The following is a 16,390-nucleotide window of genomic DNA, read 5'->3' on the forward strand; positions in this document are numbered from 1 at the left end:
TAGCAAGCTGTGTTTCGTTTTTTTATTTACTCATTTTTGTTTTCTGCTTGATGAGGTTTTTATGTATAGATTGAGACTGGGCTTGGAGACAGAGACTAAGCAACTGCTCTGGTAGAAGCTTTCTTTTTCCTTTTTTCTTTCAAAGGATACAGAAATGATAGAGATTGGAAACCTTTATGTGTTGTATACTTTGAACCTGTGTGTCCAACTTGCCTTATAGGTATTTTTAGCTTTAATATCCTTTCATAATATTGTCCTGATCTCTCCTTTGCCAGAAAGATGGGTATTTTTTAAAGGCCATTCTGTGATATAATTTTTTGTTTTGTTTTGTTTGTCTTTTGAGAGAAAGAGATTTTTGCTATAGGGTACATGCACTTGCCAGAGAGACAGAAAGTGAGAAATCACCCTCTCACTCCCACAGGTGATGGCCATGTTGCAATCCCTTTCCCTCTTGGGATTTCGGGAACAGATGCACATGTGCCTGATGTGAGTTTCAAGCCTCTGGGTTGAGAACTTGAGCCACGGTGGACCATGTGGGAGTCCAGCACCTTAACCACTATGCCACCTGCTGGTCCCATGTGATATGGATTTAAGTAGTATTTTGTTAGTATCTGTGGGGCTGATTCCTGTAGGTACCTGATAATTTAATGAGGTGATATTTACCACCTAAGATTCCAAAAACAAAATGTATCAAATGATGAGAGAACGGACTTAAGTCTTTAGTTGATCTGTGATCAGTGCCTCTTTTCCTAATAAAAAGGAGCTGCTTTTAACAGATCTTTGTCAGGATACAGAGCAGAAGGTAGCTTTGTTTAGATGGCATCTGTGGACTCAATAGAAATCTACTGTATCAGGCTATGTTTTCCACAGCAGTTCTTGGCTGAGCTGCTTTTCTGCTTGAACAAAAAATATTCCAGAAGGGATTTTAAGTCTGACAATATGGCCGTCTCCTTACTCACAATATGGCCGTCTCCTCACTCTCTTTAATGCATTCATAAAATGTGGTATTTTGACTCTTTTAGAACATCTTGGTCAGGGACCAGCAGTTAGTGTAATGGCTATGTCGCTGGACTCCCATGTAGTCGACCGCAGTTCGCATCCTAGACCCGGTGGCTTAAAACTCATGCCAGGCACATGTGCGTGCGTGCCCAAGATCCTGAGAGGAAAAGGGAGGAGAAGGAAATGCGGCGTGGCCATCCCCCCTAGGGGGTGATTTCTCGCTTTCTGTCTCTGTCTGTCTGGTGAGCGCACGCGCCCTATAGCAAAAACCTCTCCAAAAAAAAAAAAAAAGAGAACATCTTGGCCAGTTGTAAAGAAAACAAAAAAAGACTAGGCTAAAAATTACCCAAATGTTCTATAAAAAGGAATAAATTGGTGCTTTTTGAAAATCTTCTACCTTATATTAAAATCACAGAGGATCATCTCCCGTAAAGAAACAAATTTAGAATGACAAAGTTTTAGTTTGACATGCTCAAGTCTGAAAGAAGACACTTAGAAAGAAAATAAGCCTAGAATAATTTTTGTATCGAAAAGAAAATTCAACAAAAGGATCAAAATCTTTCACTTTTGTTCCATGATTTAATAATTTAATTGTATTTTTCCTCTAGTACCAAAAGCAGTACACTATGATTGCAATAGTTAAATAAGTACTTTTTTTCCTCTTTAAAAATGCATAAAAATATAGGATTAAATTACTTTCAGATATCTGATTTCTGAAAATATCACTTTAAAATGAAATTTTTATATTCTGCTGTCAAAATGACAGGAAAAAATACATTGGTTTTAAACATGTTTGAATGAATAAGTGTTTTGCAGATCATGAATAGTTAATAACCTTATTTGTAAGATTTAGGGGTGGTTGGAATAGCATTAAGCATAGTTACACTTTAACCCTGTGAATTAAGTCAGGGCTTACTGCAAACAGATGCTAAGAAGAGCATCATTATCTAAGGGACTCAGCTGATCAGATTTTGAAAAACTGCTTGTTTTTGTTTTTTCTAGAGAGCACAGTCAGATGAACTGGAAAAAATCGAAAAGCACGGCCGGTCCTCCAAAGACAAGGAAAACGCCAAATCTCTGGACAAACCTGAGCAGTAAGTATGCCTTAGGACACAACAGAGGGCATCCTGGTATGGGTGGGCTTTTTCCTTTTGGAAAATGCAGTTTCTTCCATGCATAATTGTTCGGAATGAGATGAAGATAAATATCTGTTTATATGAATTCTATTTTTCTTCTTAACTTGGCTTTATTTCCTTAGGTTCCTTTATGAACTGTCACTAATCCCCAACTTTTCAGAGCGAGTCTTTTGCATCCTGTTCCAGTCCACGTTTTCAGAAAGCATTTGCTCAATTCGTCGCAAACTGGAGTTGCTACAGAAATTGTGTGAGGTGGGTTCTGGTCCACAGAGAGCTGAACTTGAGTTCTGATATTTAATTTTGTTCAGTCCTGTTCATATTTCAAAACAGTTTTCTTTTGTTTACTCTAAGTACTCATTAAATTTGAAGGATAGCAGTCCCACTGAAGGGAACATTTTATGATTGAGCTTCAAGATCAAAGCGCATGGTCAGATTGGCACTTGCGGCTGCAGGACCACATTGCAGGAGTGTGGCCAGTGTGCATTGGCATCTGGAGAGCTCTTATCTTTGCTTTCGCCAGAACAAAATCTTCACTTCCGTGGTCCTCTCAGACATTAGACTTCCAAATGAGTGAGATATGCAGGCATTTTATTTCTTTTTCTTCCTTTTTTGGAAAGGGCCCCACAACAAATTGTTAACAATTACTCCAACCAAATTACTTAGGAGCAGCCATATGACTCAATAGAAGATAAATATTCTGAAAACAAAGAGTAAATGCTTGGCAGAAATGGCCAATGTGAACATTTAGAACAATTTGTCAAACATCAATGGTACCTTTCATTCCGGTTGTGGTAAATCATTATGAAAAGTGGAACAATATTATCAATGATCTTTTCAGAGGAAGGGACACACAAATCGAAGTTAAACTTAGTGTTTTGGAAAAAGTGAATGTGAACTTTTGGGGGGGGTACATCTACATTTGGAAATTAACCTTTATAACTGCTTTTTGGTTTTGGACAAGTTACTTTGAAACTTTGTACAATATTATTTCAGATTATTTGTACAATTGAGACCATGGCAGTGATAGTATTTTGAAGTAGTTCTCATTTTACAATCTTATTTGTTTTTTTGCCATTTCATTGTAAATATGGCCTACATTGGCATCTCTCAACTTACCAAAGCGTACCTGAATGCTTATTGGTGGTGCAACTTTTTAAAGTTAGCTTTGGAGACTGCTTCTAAAATATACCTTGTAGGGAAGAATAATAGTTTGGTTGTGTTCCAAATGAATAATATGAATACTTGGCACTGACTGAAAATAATTCTTTTTTTTTTTTTTGGAGAGATTTTTGCTATAGGGTATGTGTGCTCTCCAGAGAGAGAGGGAGAGAGACAGAGAGACAGAAAGCAAGAAAGCGAGAAGTCACCCCCCAGTGGAGAGGAGTATGCCACAATCCCTTCTCCTCCTGTCTCCTCTCCTTCTTCTCCCCCTTTTCTCCATTCTCCTGGGCACACATGCACAAGTGCCCAGCCTGAGTTTTAAATCACTGGATGTGGGACTTGAACCACAATCGACTATGTGGGACTCCAGTGATGTAACTATTGCGCCATCTTCTAGTCCTGACTTAAGACAATGCTAACAAAACTTTATGTAAACAAAAAGTTGTTCTCTATTCTGTTTTACAGACATTAAAAAATGGCCCAGGGGTTATGCAAGTTCTGGGTTTAGTTCTTGCCTTCGGTAACTACATGAATGGTGGGCATAAGACCCGGGGACAGGCAGATGGCTTTGGGTTAGATATTCTTCCAAAGCTGAAAGATGTCAAAAGCAGTGTAAGTATTTTGGATTACTGGCTGTAGATAAGATACTTTGTTTAGTAACCACGGTTCGTGTCCCGGACCCAGTGGCTTAAAACTCACACCAGGCACATGTGCGTGCGTGCCCAAGATCCCGAGAGGACAATGGAGGAGAAGGGATTGTGGTGTGACCGCCCCCCCTGGGGGGTGATTTCTCACTTTCTGTCTCTGTCTTTCTGGCAAGCGCACGTGCCCTATAGCAAAAACCTCTCCAAAAAAAGATGTCAGAAAGTGAGGGGGCTGGCAGGTGGTGTGGTGGTTAAGCTCACTGGACTCCCACATGGCCGACAGCGGTTCAAGTCCTGGACGTGGCAGCGTGTTTCCTCACTTTCTCTCTCTCTCTCTCTCTCACTCTGTCCCTCTCTGGACAAATTTAAAAATAAATAAATAAAATAAACTGACTGAAAATAATTCTTTTTTTTTTTTTTGGAGAGATTTTTGCTATAGGGTATGTGTGCTCTCCAGAGAGAGAGGGAGAGAGACAGAGAGACAGAAAGCAAGAAAGCGAGAAGTCACCCCCCAGTGGAGAGGAGTATGCCACAATCCCTTCTCCTCCTGTCTCCTCTCCTTCTTCTCCCCCTTTTCTCCATTCTCCTGGGCACACATGCACAAGTGCCCAGCCTGAGTTTTAAATCACTGGATGTGGGACTTGAACCACAATCGACTATGTGGGACTCCAGTGATGTAACTATTGCGCCATCTTCTAGTCCTGACTTAAGACAATGCTAACAAAACTTTATGTAAACAAAAAGTTGTTCTCTATTCTGTTTTACAGACATTAAAAAATGGCCCAGGGGTTATGCAAGTTCTGGGTTTAGTTCTTGCCTTCGGTAACTACATGAATGGTGGGCATAAGACCCGGGGACAGGCAGATGGCTTTGGGTTAGATATTCTTCCAAAGCTGAAAGATGTCAAAAGCAGTGTAAGTATTTTGGATTACTGGCTGTAGATAAGATACTTTGTTTAGTAATACCTTTGATTATAAACCACTAATAGTAAACATTCTTTATGTTCAAAAGTAAAGTAAATCATTCTTTATGTTCTGAGTAAGATAAAAGTAATGACAATGAAATATTTGTGAATGAGTGAATAATAATGTTTTCTAAAGTGAGTAATTAAAAATTTTATCTCTAATGAATAATTAAAATATTTTAAAGTAAAAATAAATATTTTTATTGTACCTTTACTATGTCTGCTAATATTTATTTTCTTAGAATTTGAAGACTAATTATTTTCTGTGGATTAGACAGTATATCTGATTTTCTCTTCTCCATATTAAGTAATGAAGGCCAGTTGACTCACATTTCAGAAACAAAACAAAGATTAATGAAAGTAGTTTGTAAATAAAGTATAAAAGATGATCCTGCTTGTCTCTTTTTTTTTTTTCTCTCTCTCTCTTTTTTTTAATCATCCTCCCACCTCCCAATTTTTCTCTTTTTAAAACTGGTATGTATGGTAATGTCTAAACCCTTTTGCAGACTTAATTATTTTTGGAGTCTTCTCTAAAAGTGTGTTTATTTAAAAGTAATATCTAAGAAATTGTCAGAGTGCCAGTGGAAATATAAGGTTAAAGATGATGGTTAGAATCACAGACTAAAGACTAAGATTCTAAACTTAGAAAATAAAAGTTATGTTTCCCTGATAAAAGAATTACTTCACGGGACCAGAAGTTAGCATAATGGCTATGTCACTGGACTCCCATGTGGCCGACTGCCATCCAAGTCCTGGACTGGGTGGCTTAAACTCACTCTGGGTGCGTGTGCATGCGTGCCCAAGATCCCGAGAGGAAAATGGAGGAGAAGGGATTGTGGTGTGGCCATCCCCCCGGGGTGGGGGTGATTTCTTGCTTTCTGTCTCTCTCTGTCTTTCTGGCAAGTGCACGTGCCCTATAGCAAAAACCTCTCCAAAAAAAAAAAAAAATCACTTCACAAAATATTATGAACATATTTTTAAAAATACTTAGTTTAACTAAATAATTGGTTTATAGAAATTAAAATACAGGTTTGTCCTTCCTAGATACTAAAATAATCTACTTCACAAGTGAAAACATTTTTGGACTTTTTGTCAATCAACTATTTACTTATTTATTTATCTATTTATTTATATGTTCACATATATATATGAATGAGTAAATACTATGTGTTCATATATTTGAATGTTCATATGAATACATATAGACATTAAACCATCTTTCATTGAGCATCTGTGAAATGTCGAACTGTGTTTCTAAAACTGAATAATATTTAGGCCTTCCTTGGCCAAACTAACAACACATACTTTTTATGATTTTTATAATTATGTTTATTCAAATGCTATTATATTTGTATATATTTGTTTTTATAGAAACCTCAAATATATAGACCTGATAAATTATTTTTGTTAAAAAACAAATACTCTGTTTTTAAAGACGTTGGTTCCTGAATATTAGCAACTGCTTGTTGGTTTGAAACAAATAACGTTTACAAATGACATGGAAAGATAAAAGCATCCATATAACGTTCAACTTATAAAAATGGGCCTGAAATAGATTCTAGTAATCATAATTATACAACATATGAATAGGGATTATTTGGAAGTTTTTTATACGTGTGTGTATGTATATATATATGTATCTATACATGTATTTTGTCCTTTAGATGGGGCATGGGTTCCAGTTTACCACACTCACTACCACTCCTTTTGGTCTTATACATGACTGCTCTCCTTTATGTGTATATATACATGAATATATATATATACATGCATATATACATATATATACACACACATGTACATAATTCAATCCTCCATTAAGTTAAATTTCAGTAATTTAAGTAATTTAGAATTAAATCTAGCATGAAAGGTTAATACTGAATCAAAAAGAAAGTTTTTGTTTGTTTGTTTTGTTTTTTTTTAAGGTTTTTGGCATGTGTGCTTGCCAGAAAGAGAGACAGACAGACAGACAGACAGAGAACAAGTGAGAAATCACCCTCAGGGGGGATTACCATGTTGCAGTTCCTTCTTTGTTTTACTTTGGGGATTTTGGACATGCACACACACACACACACACAACCGGTGTGAGTTTCGAGCCACCCGGTCTGGGACTCAAACCACAGTCAATCATATGGTAGTCCAGTGCCTTGACTACCATGCCAACTGCTGGCCCAAAGAAAGTTGTTTGTTTGTTTATTTGTTTGTTTTAATACTGTTACTTGCACTCTCAGAAGAGCTATGGTAACTTTTCCCGAACTGTTTTTTGCCTAAAAAGCAACCTTAATGATACCTACTCCATAGCGCTATTCATGGATCTCAGTGGAGAGACTTCTCAGAATTTTCTCTCAGCATACCTATCAGCAGGTTTTTAATAAATACTTTGTTAGTTGATTCAGATACTGTTAACTGTTTTCATTGGTTTATAAGAGAGAGAAGAGAAGTCAGGTTACTTAAAAGATTTTACAAGCAAATTCTGCTTAATGAGAGAAGTCTGATATACTACCATCTCCTGTCAAATTCATTCAGAAAAGCATGGTGGTTACATCAGAAATTCCGGAGCATATAGTTTGTATCATAAAGTTTGTTTTTAAAGTAAAATATATAGTCTCTCAAATCCAGATTACTTACATTCAATTTGGAGCAAATTAAAAAAGGTAATTAAAAAGTAATACTTCTTAATATACCAGAAAAAAGGTGAAAAAAGTTTTTGAAATTCATTAGATTTAAAACAATTTTATATTTTTTCCTACAGAACTACATACATTATCTTTTTTTTGCTTTAAGACACATGTACCTGACAGAGAGAGAGAGAAACAGTGAAAGGGAAAATGAGAAATCACCCCCTAGGGAGGAGGGATACACCACAGTCCTTCTCCTCCATTCTCCTCCTGAGATTTTGGGTGTGCATGCATGTACATATGCCCAGCATGATTCACAGGTCACTAGGTCTGAGACTCAAACCACAGTCAGCCATTCTGGAGTCCAGCACCTGAACTAACATGCTACCTGCGGGTCCATCATTTTTTTATTTATAGCTATGTAGGTATGAAGGCCTCAATTTCAGTTGCTGGTATGTGACAAATTATAATGCTCATTGATGTTTTAAAAGCTCCACCTTTTAAGTGATACTTAACTTTTTTTTTTTTCCATAGTCGATATGCAGATAAGCCTCAGTTAATCAATGTGGGAGTGGAACTTCCTAGTCCAACTGTATTTAAATGCTAGTAATATATAATTATTTCAGATGGTAGTTATAAAACATAAACATAATTATTAAATAAAAATCACAATAAAATCAAAATAACAAAACAAATTAATGAAGTGAATTTCTGATAGGGGAGGGTAAAAATAGGAATGCTTCTTCTTGAAGCTTAGATCAGAATAGTGAGGAGGAAAGAATATTTTTTTGCTATTGAACTCCTTAGATACAATGACTGAGGCAAATCAAAATGTTAACATTTCAATTTTTATTTTAAATGTTCATCTATATATACATACATATATTTATAGATTACCTAGACTCTAATATATTTAACACTGTATATTTAATAATTTTTAAATATATTATTACTTACTTTGGTCTTTCTGCCTAGGACAATAGCAGAAGCCTTTTGTCATATATTGTTTCATATTATCTTCGGAATTTTGATGAGGTAAGACAATTTTTTGCATAGAGTCATATATTTTGCTATCTCTATTTGTTGATTGATTTTGCAGGGTTTTGTTGCCTTTTTTTTTTTTTTTTTTTTGCTTTTGCTTTTTTTGCTATTGTTTTTGTTGCATTATTCTTATTTATATTGACACGACTTTTATTTAAAGACTATGTGTTTTTTACAACTTAGGATGCTGGAAAAGAACAGTGTGTCTTTCCACTGCCAGAACCTCAGGACCTTTTTCAGGCCTCACAAATGAAGTTTGAAGATTTTCAAAAAGATCTCAGAAAACTGAAGAAAGACTTGAAAGGTAATTTATAACCTTGAACTCATATTTTTATAATGCTTTTTCAGTGAGAGGCAGACTTGCAGTGTTTTTGAAGGAAGTAAGTTGTCTTTCATAGCCTTCTAGAACAACATGATTTGGGGGTGTTAAATGTAAAATGTTGCCAATATTCTCATTTTTTGTCCTTTAGAGTTATGTATATTAGAAATTTAGATATTAAATAGTATCTTGGTTATTGGAATAGCAGTATCTTGGTTATTGGAATAGCAGTCTGTTTAATTGGGAGTAAGTTCCCATCTTGTTTTCATTTTATAGGCAAGAATGTTTGGGCATTGGTCATGCCGTGGTTGAACACAAATCATGTCATTGTAGAAGATAAATAATCCCTCATCATTCACCATTGGTATACTTGCCTAAGATTTGGTAGCTTGTGAATTTTCCTGGGAGAGCAAAATAACTTCTTTTATATATTCAATCAAAAACACTTATAAATATGTTATTTTATTGTCAGTTAAGAGGTTTTATATAAAACCATTTTAAAGAGAGTCTGAAATCTTTTAATTTCTAAATTAAAAGTAACATTTACACAAAAACAAAAATGAGTAGTTGGCAAACTTTTTTTTTTCCCTAAGTAGAATTCCTTTTATCCCCTTTACATGAGGTTTCTTATTGTGAAGTTGAGAACAGATCAACTATCTTTTTAAGCCTATTTCTAACTCTACTTATTACAGACAGGGAGTAAATAAATTGATGTGAGGTTTTCATTTGGTACATTACTAAATGGAAAGACGAGGTCTTGTTATCCCTATCCAGAAACTGAAAAAAAGGCATACCTTTAAAAATGACTCAATCTAAATTTTGAGATGTGTTTTTCCAAAGATACTGATCTGTCATCGGAGTCATACAGTTGCTACATTTTGGTCAAAGATGTGTTTATATGGATGCCAATCAATGTAGTGATGTTATATATAGTTTGCTTATAATTCTTATGTGTATATAAAAGCAACATTTGTTATGTGTTTGGTTTATGGCAGGCATTTTCTAGGTCCTATGGGTACACACAGATACTGTCATTCTGTGAGCAAGGCTAAAATTCCGTGTAGCAAGGAAAATTCTGTTGATTACATGTGCCCCCTTCTAGTCTTATACATGGGAGCTAATTGACCCCAAGAAAGGCTGCCTTGACTTGTCTTATTTTTTATTATAACAATAATTAACAACTATTTTACATTTGTATTATAATATGGTGCTACATATTTAAGAATGAAATCTTAAAGCAGTAGAAAAGGACATCCGCGCTATAGTATTTACCATACTTGACAATTACACCAGGTAACTTGGTTTGCTTATGAAATCTTCCACGCACACATACGCACCCACACAGATACACACACTCTGATGTGGCACTAAGAACATTGCTGAGGGATCTGGAAAGTATTTCACACTTTGATCAACAATTCAATCCTGCAAAGTAGGATTTCATAGTTTACAGATGATTTGATAAATGAGAGGAATGCTAATCTTATTACAAGGGGATTTATGTTTGCTTTGGTTGATGCATCATTTTGCTATCTTACCCTATTTCCTTTCAGTATCTACATATTTTCTTACTATAGGCATTAAATATATGAAAATGGCAAGTTCTTACAAGTTTTGGAGCTAAAAAAAGTTACTAACATCAGATAGTGGGTTTAAACAGAATGAGTAGCTGATGGCCTCTTATTTTATTTATTTATTTATTTTTTTGGAGAGGTTTTTGCTATAGGGCATGTATGCTCACCAGACAGAGAGAGAGCAAGAAAGTGAGGAATTACCCCCCGGGGGGATGGCCACACTGCAATCCCTTCTCCTCCATTCTCCTCTCGGGATCTTGGGCACGCACGCACACGCATCCGGCGTGCGTTTAAGTCACCGGGTCTGGGATGTGAACCGCAGTTTACGACGTGGGAGTCCAGTGACACAGCCATTACGCCAACTGCTGGTCCCGCTCATGGCCTCTTAATACTGTTTCCTCTTGAGCTTTTGCCTTCTTGAGCAATATGGTAGCTGCAGAAGATTAAATATTGCAGAGGCATCTTAGCAATTTTTGAAGGCCTCTGAGGATAAAAGAGATGATTTTAACTTCAAGGGTTCACACTTTACGAAGAGGAAAGATGAGCTATGTGAAAGGCCGGACCCTCAACTAACAGCTCTGTTTGCCTGGAAGGGTATTTTATTCTTTGTCCATACTCAGTTTAAAATTTGGTGCCCTATTAATGAGGAAGTTTATGAACAAATGAATGTGGAAACTGCTGGGTTAAGTTAAATTGAAAAGAAATTCACAGTTTATCCAGAAGAAGATTTTGCAATAACTTTAATAGTTTATTTAACCACAGAGCTCTTCCCCCCCGACCCCCCAACAGAGTAATTACTTGGTTCTGTAGTCATGGAACACAATTTAAGACATAGAAGCTCTTTAGGAGGTTAGTAACAGAAACATGACATTTGCCTCTGAGGCGAATCCTAGTGAAGGTGAGGAAATGAACTGTTGTTCAGGAAATAATGTAATTACATTACATTTACTGTTATAAAATCAAATGAGCTTGAAGAACTATTTAAGAAGGGCTGTCAAGCACTGAGGATTAAAAACTGACAAAAATCATAATTTACCTATTTTTTTCTTTTCCCAAATTTGAGCTTTTCCATAGATAATGATTCATAACACAACAAAGGAAATATTATAAACTGATATTTAAATTCAGTTTCTGGGCAGTAAAGATTTATTGTGAATGTAGTCTTTCCTATCAGCTAGGATTATCTCATACCCTTTTTAGGAATGAGATAGGTTTAAAGAGATTTATCTATCTAATTAAGTGATAGTCAAATGGAGATTTTTGCATTATATTATTTTTGCTACAACTACTTAAAAATAGCATGCATTTTAGTTTGTATAGCCTATTAAAAGTGATTCCTGGGGCCAGCAGGTGGCATAGTGGTTAAGGGCACTGGATTCCCACATCACCAACAGTGGTTCGAGTCCCATACCTGGTGGCTTGCTTTCTCACGTTCTCTTTTCTCTCTCTCTCTCTCTTTTTTTCCCCTCTCTCTCTTGCTCACTCTGTCCCTCTCTAGTCAAAATAAAAATAAAGTTAAATAAATTAAAAAAAACCAAACCAGTAATTCCTTCTAAGTAATCAAATTAGGGAATTTAAAAAAAAAAATTCAAGTGCCTGCTCCTCCCCCCTTTTTAGAAGCAAGTTACTTTTAAAAGGCTTAGAAAACAAGGTAATGTATTTTAAGCATTTATTCCAATATCATTCAAACAATAAATAGCTAATATGTATTGACTATTTTTCATGAGGCATAAGTAGGATATTTATAATGATAAATATTCATTGGCTATTCATATTGAGGAAAAAAATAGGGTAAATTATGTAATTCATTTGATTAGAACAGTGAAGCTGTTGCCCCAAAGTGACTCATCTGCTGACTGACACTTCTGTTTCTGCTTAGAGACCTGACTTTTCATGTCTAAGGAAAGACTGAGAAATTGCATGTTATGGCTCAGACATCCTCATAAGAAAACCAAATCTCATTTCAGTGTTTTATAGAAGCATCCCTTGTTAAGTTTCTCTTCTTATTCCTGAGATTCCCGCCACCCCTCGGGCTTTCTGAGCTCAGTGACATGTAGTTTGTTAAGCAACCTGATCTGCTTTTGATCTCCTCTGGCTGTCAGCAGCTTTTCTTGATGTAGTCATGCCAAATGACGACTTCTGCTCCAGTGCCTTTCTTGGGTAGGAATTGTAGCACTTGCCACATGACTTAAATCAACTCAACATGCACAGAGCATGGAGTAATTAAGTTGCCGGAAATGGACAAAAATGTTCTTATGCAGATTCTTCTCTGTACTCTTTCTTTCTCTTTCCTCCCCATCCTTACCCCTGTCTCCCTTTCTGAAAAATCTCTTTAAAATTTATTAACTATATCTTTAAGCTGAAGCAATGTCCATGTCCAGAAATATATAGGAAGAACCAGGTTTTTGTTTGTTTGTTTTATTGCAGGGCACATGTACTCACCAGAAAGAGAGTGAGAAATTGTGCCCCCCTCCCTGCCCCCGAATTCCAGGAGGGGATGGCCACACTGCAGTCCCTTATCTATTCTCCTCTTGGGATTTTGGGCATGCACGCACATGTGCCTGGTGCGTTTTTAAGCTGCTGGGTCTGGGATTCAAACTGCAGTGTCAGCCTGTCAGCCACCTTAACCACTACACTACTGCCTAGCCCAGATGAACAAGTTTTTAAATTTGTTTTAACTTCCTAGCTTACAATGATTAATACACAAGTATTACATTTGAAATGATAAGTTTTACCCGATTTTTTCCTTATGTTTGAAGAGAGGAAAGAAAATAACCTTTTTAAAAAGTAACATTGTATAGAATTATAACTGTAGTGTGGCCATTAAGCATGGTGCATTGGGAGTTAAATCTCACAGGGCCAACCTGGGGTTCAAGTCCTGGCCCCAGTAGCTTGAAAAATACACCAGGTGTGTTTATGTGTGTGCCCATAACCTTGACAAAATAGAGAAATGGGGGAAAAGACTTATGGTGTGACCCTGCTCATTGGGGATATGTTTTCTCTCTCTCTCTTTGGATGGTGACTGCATAATCCCTGTGGCAGAAGCATATTAATTTAAAATTAATTTAAGATCAATATCAGTTCAACATAGAAACTTTAGGCAATACTGAAAAATGTAGAAAAGAAAATGTATTTATCCTATTTCTATAATCCAATGATAAATAATGTTTGTATCATATATATATACTATATGTATGTTGCATGCAAGAATTGTACATTTGGGACCATGATACATATTTGAGAGTTTTGTTCAATCTTATAGTCTCTGCTTTATGGTAGTATAATTTAATTTATTTACATTTAATTCTATTTTTCTTCCTATTTTTCTATTGTCTTGATACACTTTTCAGTATTCTCTTTCTTATTTCCCTAGTAATATTTTGTTACTACATGTAGAATCCCTATTATTTGTTGTCTATTAGCATATTTTCTTAATCATATACTATTATTTTTTAACTTTATTGATCATTATTATTATTATTTTCTGGGTTGATCAGAGAGAGAAAGGGAAAGTGAGAAACCACATCACCGGGTCTAGGATTTGAACCATGGTCAGCCATGTGGGAGTACAGTGCCTTTAACCACCACACCACCTGCCGGCCCCTATCATTTAATTTTACAACATGTCATAAATTTATGCACATTTATCTTTTCAAGTGAGGTGAAAGTTTTAGAATATTCTAATACTTGAAATATTTCTACTTTCTAGTGTTTTTCTGACTTTTAGTACTATCATTTTTCTTCTAAGAACTACCAGTTTTATAATCATTAGGTAGTAACTTTATGGATATATTTACTCAGTTACTGTGCTACTGTCATCACATCCCATTTCCCCCATCTTATTTGCTGTTCTTTCAATATGAGTTGGTGGGTGTAAAACTCATTGTACAAAATTGACTGAGAAAAATAATTCCCCTTTCCTGAATGATACTTTTACTGAATATAGAGTTCTAGATTGATTTATTTTCCCATCAGTGTGGACGCAGCTCTTATTGTCCATGTGCGCTTTAGTTTATTTTTAAATTTTTTAAAAAAATAATTAATTTTATTATTATTTTTTAACTTGCTATAGGGCACAGACACTAATCAGAGAGAGAGAGAGAGAGAGAGAGAGAGAGAGAGGAGACAGAAAGTGAGAAAGCAAGAAAACAAGCCAACAGGTCTGGGACTTGAACCACAGTCAACCATGGGGGAGTCCAGTGTCTTTAACCACCATACCACCTGCTGGCCCCTCAGTGTGTGTATTAAATGATAGTCATTCTTACATGCATAATCTATCTTCTTTCTGATGATGCCTAATTTTCTCATTGTCATTCGTCTTTAGTTTTCTCTCACTGTGTAGAGTATGAATGTATTTTTAAAAGTTTTCCAGCAGGTGCCTGCACTTACCCCGGAGAGAGAGAAAGACAGAGAGAGAGAGAGAGAAAGTAAAACCACAATCCCTTCTCCATTTCTCCTTCCTTTTGAGATTTTGGGCAAAGATACATATGTGCTCAGAGTGTTTCTCAAGCCACTAGGTTCAGGACTCAAAATGCAGCCAGTCATGTGGAATCCAGCTGCAGTGACAGCCATACCACTGGCTGGCCCAGTATGAATGTATTTTTAAATATTTAAAAAATTTTGTTCTATACTTAGTGAGAAATTTTTAACTTGAAACTGATGACTTCCTCAGTGTCTTAACGTTTCATAGCCATTATTGATTTTTCTCTCTTTTTCTGAAACTCCTTTTATATATTCTTGAAACCACCTGATCTAATTGCCATGTCTCCTAACTTCTCTTTCATATTTTAAAAGAACTCCTCCCGTTCACTATAAACTTCATGTGTTCTTCACCATTGTCCTGTGGTTCATTAAATTCATTAATTCTCTTTTCGCTCTGTCCAATCTAGAGTTTATATTATCAGTATAGTTACTTTTAAATCATGATATATTTTTTTCAGTATTTCTCATTTTTAATCATATTTATTTTTTGCCCCCAAATAATTTCTTGTTCTTATTTTTGTTAGTATCATTCCTTTATCTCCATATTTCTAAAAATATATTAAGGTTTTTTATAGTTTTTGTTTAATTTGTAATACATTCTTTAATTTTTTGATTTCTAGAAATCATTTTTCTATTCACCTCTGTGGTGTTAGAATGTTAATACCCTTTCTAGAACCAAAGCTTCTGTGGGAGGTATGGGTTCCTGCCCTGTGGACACATTAGGTTTAGAGCAGAACCAGTTTCTAAGCCAGTGAATGACTTGGCTAAGGTCTTCGCCGGCAAGCTGTGCCTCCCTGCCCCTGCTCATTCAGGTGTACAATTACACGTGGGCTGTAGCCCTAGGAAGCTGTGAACTTTAGCTATTTCATCTTTTGTGAGGGAGACCAGTTGCTGCTCTGGGGTTCTGCTAGTGAGATGGGTTCCATACCTTCCTGTGTGTACTCTTTCTTCCTTAGCCCCACATAAGCCAAGTTCTTTACCTCCTACACACTCATGGTCCAGTGACTTCTTATTTCAGCCCTATTTATCAACTCAAGTTTTTCTACTATTCCTGGTACAAGGGGACATTTACATTTTAGGAAGCACACCGTCTGTTTAGTTTCCTTGTTCTATGTTACCTTTCATTGCTCTGTGTTTTCAACAGGGAAAGTTCAGTCTATGAATTCATCATTTTGTTTGACTTGACAGCTACATTAAGTTTTTTATCTTCATTTTTTATCTCCACTGCAAATTATAGTGGGGAGATTTTCCCATGCTGTTTAATACATTCCGAAAACCTTGTAGGCCCAGCCTGGTAGTGCAGTCAGTAGCAAACTGAACTTACTGCTGGAAACCACATGGCCAATTGTAGGTTCAAATCCCTGGGTCAGCTTGAAAACAAGCTGGGTGCACACAGTGATGCATGTCCCAGACCCTGACAGTTGGAGGACTGGGGAGTGGGGACTGTGGTAT

General features: G+C 36.1%; 1 protein-coding gene across 1 annotated transcript in view; it reads left to right on the top strand.

Annotated features, from left to right (window-relative positions):
• Nucleotides 1–16,390, top strand: part of FMN2 (formin 2) — a 407,588-nt gene that overhangs the window by 264,143 nt on the left and 127,055 nt on the right. The window contains 5 exon segments of the mRNA XM_027767852.1: nt 2,002–2,093; nt 2,258–2,387; nt 3,762–3,908; nt 8,498–8,557; nt 8,747–8,867. Of these exon segments, the coding sequence (XP_027623653.1) occupies nt 2,002–2,093; nt 2,258–2,387; nt 3,762–3,908; nt 8,498–8,557; nt 8,747–8,867 (550 nt within the window).

Source organism: Tupaia chinensis, unplaced genomic scaffold (genome assembly GCF_000334495.1).
Source record: "Tupaia chinensis unplaced genomic scaffold, TupChi_1.0 Scaffold000074_1, whole genome shotgun sequence".
NCBI lineage: Eukaryota > Metazoa > Chordata > Mammalia > Scandentia > Tupaiidae > Tupaia > Tupaia belangeri.